Source organism: Pseudochaenichthys georgianus, chromosome 5 (assembly GCF_902827115.2).
Source record: "Pseudochaenichthys georgianus chromosome 5, fPseGeo1.2, whole genome shotgun sequence".
Lineage (NCBI taxonomy): Eukaryota > Metazoa > Chordata > Actinopteri > Perciformes > Channichthyidae > Pseudochaenichthys > Pseudochaenichthys georgianus.
The window spans coordinates 44790354-44815803 of record NC_047507.1 but is presented as its reverse complement, the minus strand read 5'-3'; the positions used below and the strand labels follow the sequence as shown (position 1 = coordinate 44815803).

General features: G+C 44.2%; 1 protein-coding gene across 1 annotated transcript in view; it reads right to left on the bottom strand.

Annotated features, from left to right (window-relative positions):
• The window catches only part of LOC117446707 (receptor-type tyrosine-protein phosphatase gamma-like), a 673776-nt gene extending 663299 nt beyond the window's left edge, over positions 1-10477 (bottom strand). Inside the window, 1 exon segment of the mRNA XM_034083054.1 lies at positions 10013-10477. Within this exon segment, the coding sequence (XP_033938945.1) occupies positions 10013-10106 (94 nt within the window). The 5' untranslated portion in view covers positions 10107-10477.
• Between the last annotated feature and the right edge of the window lie 14973 nt (positions 10478-25450).

The following is a 25450-nucleotide window of genomic DNA, read 5'->3' as shown; positions in this document are numbered from 1 at the left end:
GCCGTATTCGGTCGTCCTCGTGTGGCCGAACGGTCTATCAATCAATCAATCAATGTTTATTTATATAGCCCAATATCACAAATGTTACATTTGTCTCAGTGGTCTTCACAGTGTGTACAGAATATCAGTATGACAATACGACACCCTCTGTCCTTAGACCCTCACATCGTACAAGGAAAAACTTCCAAAGAAAACCCAGTTTAAAGGGAAAAATTGGAGAAACCTCAGGGAGAGCAACAGAGGAGGGATCCCTCTCCCAGGACGGACAGACGTGCAATAGATGCCGTGTGTAAATTGAAAAGATAATACATTTGCAACATAGGTAGTCCAAATGTTTGGAAATGCATGTGTGTATAATAGGAAGATGAATCCACGAGGATATCCATCCAGGACCTATGATCCAGGACCACAGCCACGACTCAAGATCCAGCGCTCGCGATCCAGGACACAGGACCGCAGGATCATCCATGACTCCGGATCCCAGCGTATATAGACACCAAAAAGAAAGACATTTGGGGAAGCTGGGTTAATCGGAACATGAGTGTACACGGGTATAGACAGAGAGAAGGAAGAAGTAAGATGTCCCCCGACAAACTAAGCCTATATCAGCAAAACTAGGGGCTGAATCTAATCAGCCCTAACTATAAGCTTTATCAAAAAGGAAGGTCTTAAGCTCACTCTTAAAACGGATAGGGTGTCTGCCGCCCGAACACAAACTGGAAGCTGATTCCACAAATGTGGAGCTTGATAAGAAAAGGCTCTGGCTCCCATTGTACTTTTAAAGATTCTAGGAACAACCAACAACCCTGCATTCTTGGAATGCAATGCCCTAGTAGGACAGTAGGGTATAATGAGTTCTTTAAGGTAAGATGGCGCCTGCCCATTAAGGGCTTTGTAGGCGAGAAGAAGAATTTTAAATTCTATCCTGTGTTCTATAGGGAGCCAGTGTAAGGCAAGCCAGAACAGGAGTAATGTGGTCCCTTTTCCTAACTCTGGTTAGTACACGAGCCGCAGCATTTTGAATCAGCTGAAGCGACTTGATTGACTTCTTGGTACTCCCTGATAATAAAGAGTTACAATAATCCAGCCTAGAAGTAACAAATGCATGGACTAGTTTTCTCTGCATCGTTTTGAGGCAAGATATGCCTGATTTTTGCAATGTTACGTAGATGGAAGTAGGCGGTCCTTGAAATTGATTTTATGTGGGCGTTAAAGGATAAATCCTGATCAAATATAACACCAAGATTCCTTACAGTCTCACTGGAGGCCAAATTAATGCCATCCATAGTTAGTATGTCTTTAGATAATTTGTTTCGTAGATTCTTCGGGCCAAGTACAATAACTTCAGTTTTGGTCGTGTTTAACATCAAAAAGTTTAAGGTCATACACGTTTTTAAGTCCTTAAGGCAGTCTTGAATTTTATTTAGATGATTAATTTCATCAGGCTTGATTGATAAATATAGTTGAGTATCATCCGCATAACAATGAAAGTTTACAGAATGATTCCTTATAATATTGCCTAACGGAAGCATATATAATGTGAACAAAATAGGTCCGAGCACTGAGCCCTGTGGCACTCCATGGCTAACTTTGGTTTGCGTGGAAGATTCATCGTTAACACGTACAAACTGAGAGCGTTCAGATAGATAGGACCTAAACCAGCCTAAAGCAGTTCCCTGTATGCCAACTAAGTGCTCTAGTCTTTGCAATAGGATATCATGGTCGATAGTATCAAATGCAGCACTAAGATCGAGCAAAACAAGAATAGAGACAAGTCCCTTGTCTGAGGCTATTAGAATATCATTTGTGACTTTAACCAGAGCTGTCTCTGTGCTATGATGTGTTCTAAAGCCAGACTGAAAATCTTCAAATAAATCATTGTTTTTTAAGTAATCACACAACTGTTTTGCGACCGCTTTCTCAAGAATTTTTGAGAGGAACGGAAGATTAGAAATAGGTCTATAGTTGGCTAAAACCTCTGGATCGAGGTTGTGCTTTTAAGAAGCGGTTTTATCACTGCTACTTTGAATGATTGTGGAACATAGCCTGATAATAAAGACATATTCATAATATTTAATAAAGAAGTGCTAATTAATGGAAGAAACTTCCTTCAACAGCTTAGTTGGAATTGGGTCTAACATGCACGTTGATGGTTTAGAAGAGAGAATCATTGAATGTAATTGTTCAAGGTTAATGGCTGAAAAGCATTCTAGTTTACTATCTAGTGTAATATTAGAACTTACGATTCCGGGAGCTGTTGATAACACTATACTGGTCAAAGGCAAGAGGTCATTAATTTTGTTTCTAAGAGTAACAATTTTATCGTTAAAAAAGCACATCAAATCATTACTACTGAGTGCTAAGGGAATAGAAGGCTCAATCGAGCTGTGGCTCTCTGTCAGCCTGGCTACAGTGCTGAAAAGAAATCTTGCATTATTCTTATTCTCATCTATTAATGAAGAGTAGTAGGCTGCTCTCGCTTTACGCAGTGCTTTCTTATATTCATTGAGAGTAATATGCCAAATTAAACGAGATTCTTCAAGTTTAGTGGAACGCCATATCCTTTCAAGTTGTCTAGACTTTTGCTTTATTTTGCGGGTTTCGGCATTATGCCATGGAGCTAATCTATGTTGTTTTATTTTCTTCTTTTTCAAAGAAAAATGACACTAAACAGTAACGCAAACGACCGTTTTCGTCCTCGTGTGGCCGGGGCTTCAGATGTTGAGCTCTCAGTGAGAGAGAGGAGGATTTCACACCTGGGATAGAAGAGGGTCAAGAGGAAGGGGGGGGGGGAGATGCAGGATGCTCATGAGCGTACAGACAGAGAGACAGATAGGGACGAGCTGGAAAGACAAGAGTAGGCCAAGAGTAGCACGTATGTCTTATTGTTGTTTGTATTTGAAGTGGAGCCATGACAGATGAGAGTTGCCTCAGGAATGCAAGCTGTGTTTCTCTGAGCAGGTCAGATGGAGACCACATCCATACAACCAGTCGAGATGACCTACAGCCCGTGCCGACTGGAGTCAGTGAGGGACTTTCAGTACATCGACTACAAAGTCTTTGTGTTTATTTGGTCACTAAAAAACTAGCTTGGTTTTTGGTGAATCTTTCCAGATCTTAATGTTCAGATCAATGACTTAGCTAAGTTTTAAATAAAGGTGAATGTATTCTTGTGTCAATACGTTTCATAGTGTATCTGTTCATGTTGGCTGTCTTTTCAAACTAAAATGGCCGTGACCTCCTCTACAGTGGACAAACTGTAACATTCAAAAATGAAATAACATTTAAAAAAGTCTAAATTGCAAAATGTTTTTTGAACCCTAAATCAAACCCTTTCTCCCAGGAGGGTACGATGCGTGTCGACCACCAAACCACAGACAGTGAGCGACTATGACGTCCAAATGATCCGGCAGTGGACTTATTAAGACGTTGAAATGGAAGAATGGAGACCGAGAGATAAGAGAACAAAGTGAGAGGCTGGAGGTGAAGAGTGCGCTTCAGTTTCAGCATTAACCCATTAAGTGTGAGAGAAACAGGCCGGCTGGAGAGAGGCTGCTCTGTCCCCCTCCTCCATCTCCTACTCTGTCCCCCTCCTCCATCTCCTCCTCTGTCCTCCCCATCTCCTCCTCAGTCCTCCTCCTCTGTCCCCCTCCTCTGTCCTCCTCTGTCCCCCTCCCCATCTCCTCCTCTGTCCCCCTCCTCTGTCCCCCTCCCCATCTCCTCCTCTGTCCCCCTCCCCTCCTCTGTCCCCCTCCTCTGTCCCCCTCCCCATCTCCTCCTCTGTCCCCCTCCTCTGTCCTCCTCCTATGTCCCCCTCCTCTGTCCTCCTCCTCTGTCCTCCTCTGTCCCCCTCCCCATCTCCTCCTCTGTCCCCCTCCCCATATCCTCCTATGTCCCCCTCCTCTGTCCCCTCCTCTGTCGTCCTCCTCCTCTGTCCACCTCCTCTGTCCTCCTCCTCTGTCCCCCTCATCTGTCCTCCTCTGTCCCCCTCCCCATCTCCTCCTCTGTCCTCCTCCTTTGTCCTCCTCCTCTGTCCTCCTCCTCTGCCCCCTCCTCCATCTCCTCCTCTGTCCCCCTCCTATGTCCCCTCCTCCATCTCCTCCTCTGTCCTCCTCCTCTGTCCTCCTCTGTCCCCCTCCCCATCTCCTCCTCTGTCCTCCTCCTCTGTCCCCCTCCTCTGTCCCCCTCATCTGTCCCCCTCCTCTGTCCTCCTCCTCTGTCCCCCTCCTCTGCCCCCCTCCCCATCTCCTACTCTGTCCTCCTCCTCTGTCCCCCTCCTCTTTCCCCTTCCTCTGTCCTCCTCCTCTGTCCCCCTCCCCATCTCCTCCTCTATCCTCCTGCTCTGTCCCCCTCCTCTGTCCTCCTCCTCTGTCCCCCTCCTCTGTCCCCCTCCTCTGTCCTCCTCCTCTGTCCCCCTCCTCTGTCCTCCTCTGTCCCCCTCCCCATCTCCTCCTCTGTCCCCCTCCCCATCTCCTCCTCTGTCCCCTCCTCCATCTCCTACTCTGTCCTCCTCCTCTGTCCCCCTCCTCTGTCCTCCTCCTCTGTCCCCCTCCTCTGTCCCCCTCCCCATCTCCTCCTCTGTCCTCCTCCTCTGTCCCTCTCCCCATCTCCCCCTCTGTCCTCATCCTCTGTCCTCCTCTGTCCCCCTCCTCTGTCCTCCTCTGTCCCCCTCCTCTCCTCTGTCCCCCTCCTCTGTCCCTCCTCTGTCCCCCTCCTCTGTCCCCCTCCTCTGTCCTCCTCCTAAATGTGCACCACCAGCATAACAATGTATCCCCAACATATGATGAACAACAGATGAAGCCCTCAGAGAAACGCTCAGCTGAGCAGAAACGCTGATGGAAGAGCGAAACCAGACGCTGCTCCACGCTCGGATATCATGAGCGCCTCTGCACTTAATATCATCCTTACTTTAGTTATCATTATCAGACCCACACCATCGTGTCCCCCTCTGTGCCACAAGACACCATCGTGTCCCCCTCTGTGCCACAAGACACCATCGTTTCCCCCAAACATCCAGAGCAAAACAGAAGGGAAGCTTTTCTTTCTCTCTTTCTCTATCGACTTCTCTCTCTCTCGCTCTCTCTAGCTAGATCTCAGATCCAGCTCTCTCCATCTCGAGAGACGATCCGCGGATCTCTCGCGATGCGCACCTCTCTCAGTTATCTGTCTGATCGTCCTCCCTCTACTCTATCCCCTCTCGTTCTCTCCCTCTCTCTCTCTCTCTCTCTCTCTCTCTCTCTCTCTCTCTCTCTCTCGCTCTCAGGCAGCTTCCTCCTAATGTCACGGTGACAGCGATCAAAGCAGCATCCTACATGGATAACTGCCTGAACCCCCACCCATCCCTGCAGCATCTTACACACACACACACCACACACACACACACACACACACACACACACACACACACACACACACACACACACACACACACACACACACACACACACACACACACACACACACACACACACACACACACACACACACACACACACACACACACACACACACACACACACACACACACACAGTATCTTTTAATCAATCTATTAAGGAGAGCCTGGATGTGTTGACAGGCCCTCTCTGACTGATAAAGCGACCCGTGCAGTGTTTCCTGGCCACAGCGGGGCCAGATAATAGCTCGGTGAGCCCTGAGATGATGATCACGATGATGATGATGATGATGATGTTGGCAATCGAGGGCCACAGAGCATATCCAATCCCTTCCCTAAATGTCAACCTTCTCCCCATATTGCTGCGACACCGGGGCTCAGAGAAAAGGCTTGTGACAAGGAGGCCTGCTTAGAATGGTTAACAACCCCCCCCAGTCTCATTTGCTGCTGCATTTAAAGAAGCAGGAAAGGGGAACGTATGTGTGCAAAGGAAAGAGACAGAGATGGATGGAGGGAGGGTGGAGGCTTTGTGGGGGGGAGGAAGATGTGCTAGCTCAGGCGCTTGTTGTGAGATTACAATGACTGTTCTGTTTTTCCTCCTAGCCATCAGCGACAGGGCCCATTCATTTCCACAGCAGAGAGCGACAGATTGAAGGCCAGATCGCTTTCTCTCCCTGTCTCCCTGTCTCCTTCTTTTCTCTCTCGTGTGTTTGGTTAACCCAGGGCTGATGACAGTGACAGCGGTGTGATGCTTCAGCGCCGATACCGCACGCCGCAGACGGAAAAGAAAAGTGATGCTGTGTCAGCGAGCGGACGCCCCGCGGTGCTGTGCAGTGCTCTCCATCCCAAGAACACAGATGTCTGCGTGGCTGCAAACCGGCCATTATGTGGGCGACTGGGCGTGTGTTGGTCGGGCCGGGTCACTGTGCACACGGCACCAGCTTCCTGTGTTTCTAACGGCTGAATCACTGCGGGTGTGCTCTGCAGCGAGCTATGACATTATTAAAGTGGACTCCTGAGTAAACAATGCACTCTATAAAACGCTTACCCATGCTCGGCCAGCACTACAGGTGCTGAGGCCGGGATAACAGCTGAAGAATCACAGGGGGCTGCTTCCGAGGGGAGCTCTAGGCTTTAGGAATCAGCAGACAAAACCAAACTGAATGTACGTAAAGAAGAGAAAAACGACTGCTGCCATTCTCAGGCAGCATCTCATGGTATGTCCGTCTCAAGGGGTGAGAATATGTAGCACACTCATTTAAGATCATCAAACAAGACTCAATTATTCTCAAATAAACTCAAAAACTGAAACGTTGACTTTAACTAACTGTTGCATGTCAACAGATTTCACATAACTGTATACGGTTAGTTAAGAGCAATAATATTACATTTAAATAAAACATGTTAGGTTCAACTCAAGATTATTTATTAAAGTCAACATGTTCCAGTGTTGTGTAGCAGACTTGAGTTACAGTGAAACGTGGTTGGGACACTGTTTGAAAGTGAACACGAGCCTGACTTTCATCAGTTGCTAATTCCTTATGGTGAAACAGGACCAACAAGCAGACACGCTATCCTTCCTGAATCTATTTATATGGTATCTTATTTATCATTTCAAATGGAATGTTCCGTGTATCTTTTCTGACTTCTCGTGTGATTATCTGTTTCATAATGTGGTTTGATGTACTGCCGCTCATTTCTTGACACATTTGTATTGTAACCATGTTAAATAACCAACCAACTGGCAAAAAACTGCCGCGGGGGTGCAATTATTTACGTATTGTTTTGAGAGAAATATTTTAACTATGCAATCAAATACTTAATGAATCAATACACACCATGTGTGTGTGTGGATATTTGGGTGTCACTTTAGAATGCTTATACAAAGGGGGAATCTTTTCAGAATGTGACTATTATCCTCACTTATACATGTAAAATAAGTCGGTCCAATCAATCAGACATTTCTAAAAATGAATTATTTATTTTCCATTTTTATATCTGATTATACATCATCAGCCACCAAGGCGATGCACATTTGCATGTGTCCTACAGATGACATGTTTTTTGATGGAAAGCAGATCCTGTGCTTCTCCAAGCCAATCTCTCGTATTTATAGGAGAGTGGAGGGAAGGAGAGCTGAGAGCCGGCGGAGGATGATACCCAGCGGGAGAGAAGCACACTCGTCTGTTTCTACATCATCCAGTCACCAACACCAAGCTGCTATCATGACAACGAGCCGGGGGAGCGTCAGATCAAAAGAGAGGGAGGGATGGTCAATGTTTCAGTGACATGGTGACAGTGCACGGGTCCCCAGACATTCCTCATGTGGCTGAAGCCTCGCACCCCGGAGCTGCATATCAATCCCTCTGTCCTTCTGTCCATATCCCTACATTTCCATAGCTCGTATTTCAATGGAACACATGTTTCCCAAACCAAAGAGATATTTTTGGTTTGATTTAATATCTGTCCAAAGTATATAAAGTGGCATGCAGCTGATATGTTTTTTTTATCAAAGTGTATTAAATCATTACATGCATCTGTTTAATGTGTTGTGTTTCCAGATGGTTAAATCTTCTATTAAGCCAGGTTTTATATGATACCTTTACTCAAATGTATTCATTTATTTAGTTTTATTCATATTTTATATTTTGTCTGTGAAAAAAAAAACGCTACATTTTCTAGCCGAACCAACAATCTTGTTTTCATGAGCCAGCACAAATAAATACATTCTCAACATGAGGGGAAAAGGTTCTCTCCATCTGTCTACCTCCATCCCTCCATGCTCTGTCTCTGACTGCCGGCGTACTAACTGGTGGAATGCAAGATGGAAAATATAAAGAGAATGAAGGGAAAAGACCTGAACACATTTCACATACACGTACATGTTAAACTGTGAGGGGTTGTGTGTGTGTGTGTTTCATGACATCTCTTCAGCTTCATAAGGAATATGGGAGCTAATATAGGCGAGGTGAAACTGGCTATTACTTGGACTAAGCGGCTGCGATAAGGCGTCGTGTCTGACGGCTACAACACACACTCACAGAGGGTTGGGGGCCAACAAGGGTCCACAATGCAACAGAGGGTCCCTTATGTACATCTTAAGTCTTTATTTATATTGTGTTTGTTAAAGGAATTATCACTCTGGTTTTGTTCACACTGCTTTACACACCACTTTAGGAGCAGTGCTGGGTCATGGATATCGGTTCAAACTCAGGGCATCACACAACTCTTATACTGGCAAGGACTTTCTGTTAATGTTCATTTTAAATGTGTAAAGTAATTTCACAAGCAAACAATGACAGTTCTGATCTCCTCTGCTGCTCTGCACACAGAACAGATGCACCGTTCTCCTTTTCTGTTCCCGTGCGTTCATTTAGTTTGAGCCTGAAATCATGCCCTGTGATAAAGATATCGAGTAATAGGATTGAGATATTTGGAGATTAACCTTTTTGTTCTCCATATTGTTAGAACTCTATATCTGACCATATTGATTCATATTGGACAGAAGAGGCTCAGAGTTCCTCTGTAGAGTATGATCAATATGCATATGAATCCAGGCTGCTTGAATAATGAACATGAGGACATCAGAATAGATGTGTTGGAGCGGACAGCCAGTGAGTGTGTGAGATATGGTGGATCTTTCACCGCTGGGGGAATAGACAGACCCTCTGGTCAAGGTCAAATGAGTTTGAATGGATTTATTTTCCAGTGTGATACATGTTCCTCATCCTTTCAATCTGAGAGAAAAGGCACCGATAAGGTTTTGTTCCTCTTCTGGTTCTGGCTCCTGAAGGACTTCGGACCACACAGAGTGGGTTCCGAAGGCCCCAGGAGGGCCAAGGCGTCTTTGATTTAGCAGAGGGTCCCCATTTGAAATAGTTCAAATGTATTATAATAGCAGGAGATTAGCCCAATTAGAGACATTTTGTGTCACTCTCAGATCTTATTGTTAGTGGATCTCCTGTGAGGGTCTACATGACAACCAGACTCAGACATGAGGTCTGCTGTCCCCTCAGCACAGATTTAGCCTCAGCTGAAGTTTGGGGGTATGTGTGGTGAGTGTGTGGAGCTTCACAGCCCGGCTGTCTGCTTCAGGCGCGGAGATAACGCGCCTCCGGCTGACAACACATCACAGCTCCTCGCGTTTTTATCCACGCATACAACTGACCCAACTAACAACCTTCCCATACTGCTCATCTAACGGTGTCAACCCCATTGTATACTGTTTCCCAGTTTGATTGCTTTGTGTAGGTTGAAAACTAAATTAATAAAATAAAAGGTGGAACGGGAGAGAGGACTTCCACCAAGCAGGAGAAAATACGCTTATCGTGACTTGTGGTACCGACATGAGGAGGTTCACACAGGTCAATCAGCTGCACACAGATCCTTCCACTGACTGTCGATCTGCGTCTCTGACTGTGTCCATCGACGTGCCGGTGCCGGCGAAGCGCGTGAAGCCAAAAGGCAGGACATATTCCCAGCCGGTGACCTGTTACAGTACATCCAATGAAGCCACTTGACTTTATTCTAACAGCCTAGAATAGATGCGTGTAGTCCGGACACTGCCACATTCCTTCATAGACGGGAGCCACAGAAACAGCAGTGTATGAAAAACTTACCGGGATGACAGTCGGCCCACAGCAGCACGCAGGCAGGCAGGATGAGAGAGAAAATCCACCAGCAGCAACAACACGATTGTAGTAGCCTCCACATTGTAGTAAGGTGCTCGTCGACATGCAAACAATAACCAGCAACAACTGTTGAGTTTCTCCCTTTTGCGGGTAAATCAGCGACGCCTCCGCTGCGTAAAAACAGCGCCGGGGACGCAGCGCACAGCGGTGAAGGTGGAGGGCGAAGAGATGTTTAGAGGTCCAGGAAAGAGTCTTTCCGTCCCAAAATCCCCCCGATATCCCCGGATCTGAACATATCACTCTGGTACCGGTGGTTACGGAGGAGCGTGTGCATGCGGCTCACAGGAGACTAGCAGCGCGCTGCCGCTCTGAAAGAGACGGCGGTGGAGGCAGCGTTCGGCGGGCACGCAGAGAGGCGAGAGTCGGTGTTGGTGATGGAGTGGTGCTGGAAGCTTTCCATTCCTCAGACCATCCAGGAAATAGCGCGTGAGCTCGAGTCTGGCAGAGACTTTAAAACAGTCTTGATGGGAGAGAGAGATAGAGAGAGAGAGAGAGAGAGAGAGAGAGAGAGAGAGAGAGAGAGAGAGAGAGAGAGAGAGAGAGAGAGAGAGAGGGCACTCCTCCGGATCCTAGCGCCGGCTGCAGAGCGCAGGCTCCCAGTATATAACATGCACATGTCCCATAATCAGGGCCGTATGCAGGATTTCCTAAATACCGAGGTCCAAACATGCTAGGGGGGTTCGAGGGTATACCCCCCGAAATTTGGGGGATTTTTATGATCTAATTAGGTGGTTTTTAAGTCCTGTGGGGGGTCACACATTGGATAATATATTTATTTCAAACCAAGTCAGGGGGCTGCAGCATACATTATTTTTGAAAGTGTAATACATAAGAATCAGCTGATTGTTACTATTAATGATCTGGACATGCAGAAGAGGCTAAAATGATCACAACACATTGTCAACATTCATTTTCCACGTCTCTCTCCTTTCCATAACCTGCAGCCTCTCTTCCATCTTCTTTAGTCTCTCTGTCTTCTTCCTGTTCTTTACTCTCTCTGTCCTCTACTCTTTCTCTTTGTTCAATCTCTCCCTTGTTGTTCACTTGTCGCTCCTCCTCACTTGTTTCCTCCTCACGTGTCGCTCCTGCCAGTGAATTAAAAATAATTCAGCCATTTAGTTCATTTCACTTGTTTGTTTGCATTATTTTTTTCATTTAAATCTGTTTTGTTTGATTCTCAAAAGAGAACAAAGATGTAAGCACATTGTGTTTTATACAATTGTATGTTATGACATCATAACTGCAATAGATGTATGTTGTTTAAAAAGTATGCCTATTGTAAATGAACACTAAGTTATAGATAGATAGATGGATGGATGGATAGACACAAATGCAGACACTCACTATGACTCGTGCATGCATGTACGTGCACGGTGTGGCATGACCACCAAAACAGAAAGATATGGACACAAGGTGTGTGCAAATGTATGTAGTATCCTATCCATTTGAACATGATTTAAGTGGTGGGTGGACCTAACCTTCTCTAGGGGGGTCCGGGGGCATGCTCCCCCGGGAATATTTTTTTAAATATTGAAGTTGAAAGTATCAATCTGGTGCACTTTGAGAGCAAAATGAAGAGCTCTATGGATACATCTCTCAACACCCATATGAAACAGAACTGTAAACAGATTTTCTTTTTCTCTATGGATATTTTACTAATCACTCCCCTTTCAAACTCTATTCTTGTTTATTAATAACAACTTTTTTTAACTATCATATAGTATTTTATACTATAAGGGAATAGATGAAAATCTATTCTCTTATTTTTTTATAACTATAATGATCATATGTGCCTTTACCTCACTGAGCTGAGGTTATCAGAGCCTCTCAGTCTTTCAGGAGAGAGCTCTCAAGCTCTCCCCCCTGCGGCCGCTTATACAGTACATTTTCAAAAGTTTTTTGGGAGTTTGATTTATTTGAATTTAACACAAATACAAAATTAAAACCTATAATTGCCCACTAAAACCATTATTTAAAAAAAAAAACTATTTCACATAAACCTCTGTTTTTTACTGGGGCTGGGGCGGTTCAACTTGATTTGGGGGGGGGGGGGGGGTGCGCCATAGTTTATGGGTGCTGTACGCAATATATGCGTAGTTATGTTATTATAAGATAATAAGATGTACTTTGTTGATCCAAAATCGGGAAATTGTGTTGTTATGAAATAAAAAAAATTATATTTTTTTAATTTCTAACTTTTAATTTATTTATTTTTTAAATTAATTTTCGGCGCCCCCCATAGATTGATGCACCCTTGGCATTCGCCTATACTGCCTATGCCAAGGGCCGGGCCCTGCTAGTGTGCATGTTGTCGGACGTCCACTGACTAATGGAGAGCGTTCACACAGGATCTGCTGGTCATATGATGTCCTGATGAACAGAAACACAAGCAGCCCGCTGGACTCAGATCTCTAGATACCTCATCCCTCCTCCGCTGCTCCGATACAAGTCCGGGCTGCGGTGGTTTGTTGATACATGTCGTCTTCTTCTGTTTGCTTTAATCGAGGCTACGTAGTTATGCAGCGCCCCCATCGTCAGTAAATGGAAGTACAAAAAACCCTGTTTAGTGCAGTTATTTCACAACTTTTGTTATACACAGCTCGGAAAAAATCCGGACCTCGGTGATTTCATTGGTGGATACGGCCCTGCCCATAATAAGAGGTTATATGTCAGATATGTTCTCCCCAGGGATCATCCATCATTTTGTTCGTGTTAATGACTCCAAAATAGATCTGCATTACACGAAAGCATCCCTGTTTCTCTATCCCAGAATATGTGACCTAAGGGGATCCCGCGTGGAAAGACTGTGTGTAGTCCTTAGACCAGATACATAATGCATCAATGAATGCAATGCAAGGTGAGGTAGTCTCCACTAAACGTTAACTAATGAATGGTGAGATGTTGTATTACTATCACTGAATGCAAGCTACATGTCTGTGGTCTGTTATCCCGGGAGGTGGGAGAAATATCTTGTATTTAAGTATAGGTAGAAGTACCAGAGTGTATGAATACACAGGAAGTCCTGCAATAAAAAAAAGTAAAACTATTATATAATAGCAAAAAAGTATCAGCATCAACATTTAGTTAAAGTAGCAAAAGTAAAAGTAGTCATTGTGCAGATTGGTCCATTTCAGAATAATATATATGATATGTTTTGATTATAATTATTGATGCATTAATTAAAGTCTGATTTAAGAGTTGATTATAGTTCACAGCATTAATCCAAATCTAGAAAGTAACTAAAGGTATTACATAGATGTAGTGGAAAAGTACACCATTTACCTCGTGGTGAGGTCATAAGGTAGCAAATGATAAAAATACTCAAGTCCATCAACATTTTTCTTAAGTACAGTAATTGAGTGAATCTACTTAGTTAATAGACACCACTGGTTATCGTGCAGGGTCACTTCAAAATGATTTAGCTCCTGATAAGAACTTGACCCAGGCCGTCCTCCTCGCCCTTCCTCTGTGAGAGTCATCTACTGTCGGTAACCACTGTATAATGTTTGTAAGTACACACCGTTGTTTTGTTGGGATGACACACATCAGGAAACACTTGGCCTGATGTCAACATGCATGAAGGCCTTTCACATTAGCTCTGCAGGACCTCTGAGCTGCTGGACCTTCATCAGACACCGGGGACATACAGCACTTCATAATGTTATTTTAAGAACTTGACTTCATGAAAGAAAAACATCGAACTGCACCAGTTACTTTACACAAAATACACGATAATTCCAGAAACCAACAATCTGGAAAGCTGGTATTAAAAAACACGGACAGAGTAAAGCAGTTTAGCACTGCTAAACAAAAAGTGCAATACTCTTTTGAATACCTATATGTTATGCACTTTAGAACTTTTTAATGCACTTTATAGCTTTTAATGCCATTGCTCTTAATTATGTATTACCCCCTGTGTGATTGATTGCAGTCTTCCCTGCTGGGGTGTTTTTTATCGTTTATCTATTTTCGTCACTGGGACAGGGTTGCACGATAAAAATGGCGTTGTATAATTTGTTGTACTTTGCCAATAAAGGCTTTCTATTCTATTCTATTAACTCTTGAACAGAGTTGCTGAAAGTGTTGTATAAATGTTTAATAAAATGCCGGCTATGTTAATTTAATATTCTTCCCTCTATTTTTTATTATCTTCTACTCCTCATTGAAAGCAACCTTTTACATAGAAGTGTTACATATACAAAGACCTCAGTGGCATCAGCTGAGGGCATTTAGATTCTGATCTTGAACATTTTATTTTAAGTGGCAACAGTGGGAACACCATTTTAAAAGACTCCGAGTACTTGCAACAGATCATTCTTTACTTTACAGAAATCTTAAGGAATTCATTTTAATTGTGTCATTCAATATTTAACATCTGTTGTACAGACAAACACACACACACACGTTTTTAATAATCTTCCTTTTGTTTGTGTGGTTTTCCTGCCGTAGGTATCAATACATACTGCCAGGTTGTACTGTCGTTGCTTCATTCTTTTGTGCAACAATATAAATCATTACTGTTGCTATGATTATAATTTGTTCTGGATGATGTATGATTCTTGCTCTACATCTTTGTATTAATATTTTTGATGTTTGATGATGTGTTCTGTAAGATAAGGTTAATAAAATATGATCCATTCAGGTGTGTTAGCAACAACAATGATGAGGTACGGATTCAAGGATAATTAAAACTGTGGTCACAGACGAGCGCAGTTGTGGACGGGCCCTCGCGTCTTTGCGCCTGTCGTGGAGGGTCGCCGCGGCATCAAGTCGACGCACACAAGTCCTCCTAAATTAGCCGTTTCTCATTTCTCTAATTTTCACGTCCTCGACTCCTCGGTCCTCGGAGTCCAGCGACCCGGAAACAGATGTTTGGGTTTGATTGGGGAAAAATCGATCTGTGTGCTGATGTAGAAACTGCATGGTCTTATTTTTATCTTGGTTTTATGGAGATCATTGATAGACATGCACCCCTGCGTACATTTAGAGTAAAGGGACGAGACAATCCTTGGTTTTCTGCTGAACTGTCTAGTCTCCTTCATGAGAGAAACAAGGCCTGGGCAAAGGTTAGGAAATCAGGCTCAGAGGTAGAATGGCTACTCTTTAGGCAGCTAAGAAATAGCTTCACATCGCAAATCAAAAGTGCTAAATCAAAGTACTATCTGTCAGTTACCACAAAGAACCTGAATAATCCTGGAAAATGTTGGAAAGCCATAACATCGTTATCCATCGGCGATATCCGTAATGAGCTACCTCCGTGCCTTACCACAGCATCTGGCTCTATATCGGACAGGGCTACTATGCTAAATTGCTTTAATGAGCATTTTGTGTCCTGTGGTTCTCTATTTGATTCTGTCACTAACTCTGCTTCTGTGAACACCACAGTATGTGACTCTGAAAAACGTGGTCTGGAAAACCCTTTTAGTTTTACTCCTTTTACTGTTGATGTTGTTCGTGAAGCTTTAACCAAGTTAGATCCTAAGAAACCGGCCGGCCCGGACAACGTAGAACCTTTCTTTTTAAAGATAGCTGCAGATTTGATTGCTCCACCTCTTACTTCTCTTTTTAACCTCTCTCTCAGCACGAACACAATTCCAAAAGTATGGAAGTCTGCTTATGTCCTGCCTTTGCTAAAAGGAGGGGAGGCCACTTTATTAAATAATTATAGGCCCATCTCTAAATTGTCAGTTCTGGCGAAGGTGCTCGAACGCCTTGTGAGTGAACAGGTAAAGGAGTTTTTATGTACAAATGACATCCTGTCTAAACATCAGTCAGGATTCAGAAAGCAACACAGCACCATCACTGCCACAATGAAAGTGGTGAATGATGTTGGCGAGTATTTTAGATAATAAGCAGAGTTGTGCAGCTCTATTTGTTGACCTATCCAAAGCTTTTGATACCGTCGATCATCGCATCTTAAAGCAGAGGCTACTCAGTATTGGCATGTCCAGTGCAGTGGGTGGTTTGTGAACTACCTCTCTGAAAGGTCCCAATGTGTTCACTTTAGCCGCGTTCACACTGCGGTACTTTTCCCACAAAGGTTCATGCGAACTTAGTTCATGCGAACTCTTTAGTTCGCATGAACTAAGTACAGATCGCGTTCACACCAGAAAAAGTCCCTGGGGGTGGATTAGGCAAATGAAGCCGCTGACGTCACTTCTTCTTCTTCTGCTTTGGGTTTACTGGCAGGCCGCAAACCACTTCACGGCGTATACTGCCGCCCAAAGTCCCCGGCCGGAAGTCCCCGGAGTTGGGGACTGGCTTCAGTCGAAGCTGCTGGGAGTCCCAGCAGCTTCTACTGAAGCCTTCCGAGTAAATCGCCAGAACGCCGACACCTCCTCATCTCCACCGCTCCCATGTTTTATTTTGTGTTGCCATAAGTTAGTCTCTCTGCGTTTCTGCGCTGGGCTAATGCTAATAATGCTAATGCAAGGATAATAAAATGGCGGCTTCACAAAACTTTTTGGGAGTTTTACGGGGCGTGGTTTGCAATTCGCCCAGCCAATCAGGAATATAGCTCTTTTCTCAAAAAAGAGCCGCTCGAAAGTCCCTGCTCTCCAGCAGGGACTTTCGAGGGGGTAAAAAGGTTCGCATGAACTACTTTTAGTACCGGCTCTTTTTGGTGTGAACGCGATCATGAACTAAGTTCGCATGAACCTTTGTGGGAAAAGTACCGCAGTGTGAACGTGGCTAAAGATGGGCTGTCTTCTGAGTGGTTAAACATTACTAATGGTGTTCCTCAAGGTTCTGTTTTAGGTCCACTTTTATTCTCCATCTACATCAACAGTTTAGGTGAAAATGTCGATGGAGCAACTTTACATTTTTATGCGGACGATACCGTGATGTACTGTGCAGGTCCCTCCATTCAGGAGGCTGGTGTTACATTACAGGCTGTTTTTAACATTATTCAGACTCAGCTCTCTGAACTAAAGCTTCTTTTAAATGTTGAGAAAACCAAGGTAATGATCTTTTCAAAAGCTAAAAAGACACCAGAGCCTGTTGTAGATATTGTAACTACGCAAGGAATACAGATTGAAGTGGTTAACTGTTACAAATACCTTGGTATCTGGCTTGTTGATTGTCTCTCTTTTAAACGTCATGTAAATAACCTGCTTAAAAAGCTGAGGGTGAGGCTAGGTTTCTTCTACAGGAACAAGTCCTGTTTCTCGCTTGAGGCCAGGAAAAGGCTCTGTGACCTTTTGACCTGTGCTGGACTATGGGGATCTGATGTATATGAATGCACCTGCCAATTGCCTGGTCAAGTTAGATGCTGCGTATCACAGCGCTCTGAGATGTGTGACACACTGTAAAGCATTAACCCATCACTGTACCCTGTATGCAAGGGCTGGTTTGCTTTCACTAACTGTACGGAGGCTCAGTCACTGGTACATTTTTATATACATAGCCATGTTAGGGAAACTTCCATCTTATATCTGCTCCCTGATCTCACGGAGAATTGTAAGTGGCTACTGCCTGAGATCGAATGCTGTAGTTTTATTAAATGTGCCAACTGCTAGGACTGTCTTAGGGAAGACAGCTTTTAGATGCGCAGCTCCTCTGTCTTGGAACAGTCTGCAAAAGGAATGGAAACTGAGCAATCTGGTGCCACTAAATATTTTTAAAGCTCGGTTGGATAATACTCAATCGGAAGCTGTTGGTACCTGCTCATGTAGATAATTATTGTAAATTGTAAATCCCTGTAATGATACTGTAAGATGTCCTTTTTGTTGTTCTGTTTATATTTTTATGTTTCATGTGGAACCGACTTGAGCAGGTCTCCCTTGAAAAAGAGATCAATGATCTCAATGGGATACACCTGGGTAAATAAAGGTTTGAAATGACATGAAATTATAAGTTATTTAAGATGATCAAATGTGCATCAGACTTTCTGCGCTTTACCGTTTGTTTACTCACTAATCACATCTCCCCTGGATGTTAGGCTATTTTTTTTTTAATACAACTGCTTTCATTGTGACGCGATGTTTACAGTGAGAACAGCTGCTGTATGGGCTCAGAACAGTCTCATAATACACACATGCACACAGAAGGATTCAAACTTGTATTTCGCCCAGGTGGCATCCTTACTAGGTGCCCGAACCACCTCAACTGGCTCCTTTCGACGCGAAGGAGGAGCGGTTCAACTCCGAGTCCCTCCCGGATGACTGAACTTCTCACCTTATCCCTAAGGGAGACACCAGCCACCCTGCGGAGAAAACCCATCTCGGCCGCCTGTATCCGCAATCTCGTTCTTTCGGTCATGACCCATCCTTCATGACCATAGGTGAGGGTAGGAACGAAAATGGCCCGGTAGACAGAGAGCTTTGCCTTCTGGCTCAGCTACCTTTTCGTCACAACGGTGCGGTAAAGCGACTGCAGTACCGCTCCCGCTGCTCCGATTCTCCGGCCCATCTCACGCTCCATTGTTCCCTCACTCGAGAACAAGACCCCGAGATACTTGAACTCCTTCACTTGGGGTAAGGACTCATTCCCTACTTGGAGTGGACAGTCCATCGGTTTCCTGCTGAGAACCATGGCCTCAGATTTGGAGGTGCTGATCCTCATCCCAGCCGCTTCACACTCGGTTGCGAACCGATCCAGTGAGTGCTGAAGGTCGCAGACCGATGAAGCCATTAGAACCACATCATCTGCAAAAAGCAGTGGTGCAATCCTTAGTCCACCAAACTGCAGACCCCCTCCCCCACGACTATGCCTCGAAATCCTACCCATGTATATTCCAAACATGATTGGTGACAAAGCGCAGCCCTGGCGGAGGCCAACCCTCACCGGAAATGGGTCCGACTTACTGCCGAGGACCCGGACACAGCTCTCGCTTTGGGAGTACAGAGATTGGATGGCCCTGAGTAGAGACCCCTCACCCCATACTCCTGCAGCACCTCCCACAGTAACTCCCTGGGAACTCGGTCATACGCCTTCTCCAAGTCTACAAAACACATGTGGACCGGATAAGCGTACTCCATAGGTATATGCGGGTGTTCCCATAAGAAGTTAGTTTAATCTTAATCTCGATGTAGTGCTAAATGCTGTCGGAGTGCTCCGGAACGAACAACACTATCATAATATCTTCTAAAAACAAATGCCAGACACAGACACACGGAAACACACACACCCTGGCGACTGGATATGTCCTTCATAATGCGCCTTCTCCTCGTTTTCCCATCACTGAATTATCCGTAAATCATACAAACAAAACCAAAACGTTGATTTATCTGTTTTCCCGTTTTGGTTTAAAAACTGAGTAATGTCGGTTTTTTGGTTTTCCGTTTTTCTGAAAAAACAAAAAACCACACCGGTTCTTTTTTAAACGTTAATATGTTTTGGATGCATATTGTTCTAGTATTTGTTCAGGCTGTTACATACAATTAGCCTCTGTTGCTACCTGCTGGTGAATAAATATTAAAATCAGTTCAAATTGACAACCGGTCCGCGATCTTTTTTTTTATTGGATCTGCCGGTCCTTGGCACAATAAAGGTTGGGAACCCCTGCTTTAGAGTAAAATTTCCCAGGGAGGCTGAGTAGTGTGATGCTTCTGTAATTGGCACACACCCTCTGATCCCCCTTTTTGAAAAGGAGAACCACCACTCCGGTCTGCCACTCCTTCGGTACTGTTTCCGACTTCCACGCAACGTTTTTTGAGACGTGTCAACCATGACAGTCCCTCAACACCCATAGCCTTCAGCATTTCTGGGCGGATCTCATCCACCCCCGGGGCTTTGCCATTGTGGAGTTGATTGACGACCTCAGTGACCTCCCTCCGGGAGATTGGTGTTGATCCCCTGTCATACTCCAGCTCTGCCTCTAACATAGAGGGCGGAGTTGTCGGGTTCAGGAGTTCCTCAAAGTGTTCCTTCCAACGCCCTAACACTACATCAGTTGAGGTCAACAAAGTCCCATCCTTACTGTACACAGCTTGGATGGTTCCCTGCTTCCCCCTTCTGAGGTATTTGACAGTTTTCCAGAGCAACTATGGTGCCGCCCGAAAGTCCTTCTCCATGTCTTCTCCGAACTTCTCCCACACCCGCTGCTTTGCCTCGGCCACGGCTGAGGCTGCTGCCCTTCGGGCCTGTTGGTACCTTGCCACTGCCTCGGGAGTCCCCCGGGATAAGAAATCCCTGAAGGCTTCCTTCTTCAGTCGGACGGCTTCCCTGACCACCGGTGTCCACCAGGAGGTTCGAGGGTTACCGCCCCTTGAGGCACCTAGGACCTTGAGACCGCAGCTCCCCGCCGCGGCTTCGGCAATAGAGGCTTTGAACACCGCCCACTCTGGTTCACTGTCCCCAACCTCCACAGGAATGCCCGAAAAGCTCCGCCGGAGGTGTGAGTTGAAGGCCTCCTGAACTTGGGCCTCCTCCAGACGTTCCCAGTTCACCCGAACTACACGTTTGGGCTTACCAGGTCTATCCAGAGGCTTCCCCCGCCACTCGACCCAACTCACCACCAGATAGTGATCAGTTGACAACTCTGCCCCTCTCTTTATCCGATTGTCCAAAACATACGGCCTCAGGTCCGATAATACGATATTGCAATAGATCATGGACTTTCTGCCTAGGGTGCTCTGGTACCATGTACACTTATGAGCATCCTTATGTTCGAACATGGTGTTTGTTATGGCCAATCCATGACTAGCACAGAAGTCCAGTAACAAACCACCACTCCGGTTCAGATCAGGGGGGCCGTTCCTCCCAATCACGCCCCTCCAAGTGTCTCCATCATTGCCCACATGTGCGTTGAAGTCTCCCAGCAAGATTAAAGAGTCCCCTTCAGGAGCCCCATACAGGACTCTTTCCAGGGTCTCCAAGAAGGCCGTATACTCTGAACTGCTGTTGGGTGCATAAGCGCATACAACAGTCAGAGTTTCCCCCCCCATAACCCGCAGTCGTAGGGAGGCGACCCTCTCGTCCACTGCGGTAAACTCCAACCGGGGACTTGTGAGTATCCCCACAACCGCCCGGCGCCTCACACCTTGAGCAACTCCGGAGAAGAATAGAGTCCAACCCCTATCGAGAAGTAAGGTTCCAGAGCCAACGCTGTGCGTAGAGGTGAGCCCAACCAGATTCAACTGGTAACGCTCCACCTCCCGCACAAGCTCCTGGTCCTTCCCCCCCAGAGAGGTGATGTTCCACATCCCCAAAGCCACCTTCTGTCGCCCGGGTCTGGTCCGTCGAGACCCTCTGCTTTCACTGCCATCCTTCTGGCAGCGCACCCGACCTCATCGCTGTTTCCCGTAGGTGGTGGGCCCGCGGGACGGAGAAGCGGAGGTGTTGCCCACGTTGCCTTTTCGGGCTGTGCCCGGCCGGGCTCCGTGGCAAGCCCGGCCACCAGACGCTCGACGACGAGTCCTCCTTCTGGGCCTGGCTCCAGAAGGGGACCCCGGGCTTCCTCTGGCCCGAGTATCCTCACTTCCTGTGTCGTCTTTCATGAGGTATTTTGAACTAATCGTAGTCTGTCCCCTTGCCTGAGACCAATTTGCCATGGGAGACCCTACCAGGAACACAAGGTTCCAGACAACACAGCCCCCAGGTTCACAATCCTCTCTACCACAGTAAGGTGCTGGTTCTTCAGAGAGGCGTTTCATATGCATGTAAGTAAAATCCAAATACAGAAAAAAGTTTGACATATGTATTTTTGATCCTCACATATTTGTTTTCCGTTTAAAACCTCTGAACCTGCAAACACAAACCGCTTTCTGTGCATGGATCGCGCCCCCATGAGGGTATGATTTCTTGCTTTCATGACGTAGCACTTCATATACGCATTTTGCCTGCCTGCAGGCGCTAATCTCAGGACCGAAGGACCGTAGTATAGTCGTCTTTGTTTTTACGGTACACTGTAAAAAAAAAAATCGTAACAAAATGGTCAAAGTACTGGCAGCAGCGGCTACCAAACAAAACAAAAAACCTTAAATTAAAGTAAATTACTTTAACTGAAATAAAGTGAATAAGCCATTAATTTACGGGAATTGTCCTTAAAGATTTTACAGGAAAACACTGTATTTTACAGATTTATCCTCTCTTTTTACAGTCAATAACCTTTAATAAAAGTACAGCACTAATACTTTAATGTGCAAACACTGTAATTGTACAGATGTATCCTCTCTTTTTACAGTCAATAACATTTAATAAAAGTACAGCACTAATACTTCTACGGGCAAATACTCTAATTTTACAGAAGTATCCTCTCTTTTTACAGTCAATAACCTTTAATAAAAGTACAGCACTAATATTTTAACGTGCAAACACTGTAATTTTACAGATGTATCCTCTCTTTTTACAGTCAATAACATTTAATAAAAGTACAGCACTAATACTTTAACGTGCAAACACTGTAATTTTACAGATTTATCCTCTCTTTTTACAGTCAATAACATTTAATAAAAGTACAGCACTAATACTTCTACGCGCAAAAAACCCGTAAAAAAAACGGTCAAATGACTGGCAGCAGCGGCTGCCAAACAAAAACCATAAAATTAAAGTAAAAATACATTAACTGAAATAAAGTGCAAAAGCAATTAGAAATTGTCCTTAAAGAATTTAGAGGAAACTTTCCTCTCTTTTCAAAATCCATTGTCTTAAAATGTTACATTAAAATACCTTAAATAATTACTCTGAAAACTTAAAATATAAAAATATTTGTAGAATTATAGTACAACTAATGAATACAGCATTTAATATGTAAACATCATACTTATGAACAGTAGAAACAAAAAGTAAGTTGAATTTTTTAAGATTACTTTGAAACATTCTCAACTGAAAATAACAGAAATTGCAAAATGGCGACATATGCTCAAATTGTCAATTTGAAGGAGCAGTGTGCAGGATTTAGTACGTCTAACAATGGGGATGTAGGTTCCAACCAATGGATAGCTTGTTCACTCACCCGCCTATCCCAAGTTTGTAGGATAATGTATTTTGGCTGCAAAAAACATGAGGCCCAATCGTGTTTCCTCTGTCCATTCTGCGCTACTGTAGACGTGGCAGTGCAACCTAGAGGACAAACGGATCAGAATCAGAAACGGGTTTATTGCCAGGTACGTTCACACGTACGAGGAATTTCACTAGGTGTCATGGTGCATACAAATAAAAACAAAAAAAAATTACACAGATAGCGAACTATATTAAAAACATTGTAATAAAAATATAGTAAGATAGAAATAAAATAAAGCAGTAACTTACATCGAAATAGAATGCAATAAATTATGGAATATAAAATATGTGCAGTAAGCAATATTTAAACATTGCATTATTTACCATCCTGTGATCTCCATTATGTACTGCAAAGAGTCTGCGTTGTGGCAGAGGTAAAGTGTCAGTGGGGGGGGCGGGCCTTGTTGAGGTGGCGAGAGGTTTTGGTCCTGATGGAGAGAGGTTCTGGTCCTGATGGAGAGAGGTGTTGGTACTGATGGAGAGAGGTTTTGGTCCTGATGGAGAGAGGTTCTGGTCCTGATGGAGAGAGGTGTTGGTCCTGATGGAGAGAGGTTGTCCTGATGGAGAGAGGTTTTGGTCCTGATGGAGAGAGGTTCTGGTCCTGATGGAGAGAGGTGTTAGTCCTGATCGAGAGAGGTGTTGGTCCTGATGGAGAGAGGTTCTGGTCCTGATGGAGAGAGGTTCTGGTCCTGATGGAGCGCAACCTCCAGCCAGAGAGTTGTGTTGAAGGCAGAGCTGAAGTCCACAAACAGGATCCTAGCGTAGGTTCCTGCTGTGTCCAGGTGCTGGAGGAGGAAGTGAAGTGATAACTATTAGTAAACCATAATTATGGATGTTATTATCAGCAGCTGCCAATAGATCCCCTACATCTTGTATGATCAATCAATCAATCAATCAATCAATGTTTATTTATATAGCCCAATATCACAAATGTTACATTTGTCTCAGTGGTCTTCACAGTGTGTACAGAATATCAGTATGACAATACGACACCCTCTGTCCTTAGACCCTCACATCGTACAAGGAAAAACTTCCAAAGAAAACCCAGTTTAAAGGGAAAAATGGGAGAAACCTCAGGGAGAGCAACAGAGGAGGGATCCCTCTCCCAGGACGGACAGACGTGCAATAGATGCCGTGTGTATGATGGACCTTTGAAGCACAAGCGCACGCACGCACTATTGTGGGAACAATCAAACGCACCCTCCCAGGCACTGCGTGTTAGCGAAGTACAACTGGGATTTCGAAGAGGAAGATATGCTTGGTCAATTCTTAATAAAAAAGAAAAACCAACAAATTGAGCACTTGAGTTTTCATTAGCAGCGCCTCGCTACAGCTGCGGAGCTTCGGTCAATACCACTAACAGTCTATTTCCTTAAAATGGTACATATCGCTGAATCTATATTTTCATCTTCAGGTGATGACATAGCATAATGTCCCTGTACAATAAGATTCGAGCATTTTGTAATCCAGTGAGGAAATTCAAGACCAGTAAATATTGATTGATTAAACAGCACTAAATAAAATGTTAGTGTTTTCTTCAAACTCAGACTCTCTGCTGCGGCTGTACCTCAAAGACAAAACAATTGTCTGATGATCTTTGTTGAACAAGGTCTGATTGTCCTGTACTTGTACAATGTGGGGTATTTTTATATACTTTACTAAACCACATTCAATATTATGTTAGACACAAGTTAGTTATTACTTACATATCAAAGTATTTTCATCTGCAAGATGGAAGGATAGCTGGGTGCTGCCTGGAGAGACTGATGAGAGGGACACAGGCTGGCTTCAGCAGCTTTCCACACAAAGCCATCACATCTTCTCTTCCATAGTCCTCACTGTCCACTGGTGCTCTGTCAAAAGAGTGAACATCACAGCTGTCATGTTAACCCTTTGTTACACAACATACAACCAACATGTGTCAAAAGTGACCCGAATTAGTTTTAATTGTAAATATCTTTGCAATAAATTACTTTAACCATTCAGGATTCCAGGTATTCCTCAATTAACCTGTTTTGGATCAACAACAATTCTAATTTTTATTTTTCCCTTTCTTACTTTTTGAATAAAAATCATGTTTGTATCACTACACTTCTAAGGCACAACATGGGTCAAACATTACCTGTATTATTTTGCTATGTTATTTAATGCATGGCTGAGTGTTTCTTTACTATACATTTTCAAAAATAATAAATTTTAGCAGTGATTTGGACCAAGCATGTATGATGTAGTAATACAAAAAGTATTTTAGTTCACAGTGTGACATTAGCTAGTCATGTTAGCGTGTAATATACAGAGATGGGGTCGTTACTAAAAAAAAGTAATATATTACATATTACATATTACTTAAAAAAAAAAAGTAATATATTACACTACTTCGTTACTCTCTACATAAAGTAAATCGTTACTTTACTCATTACTTTA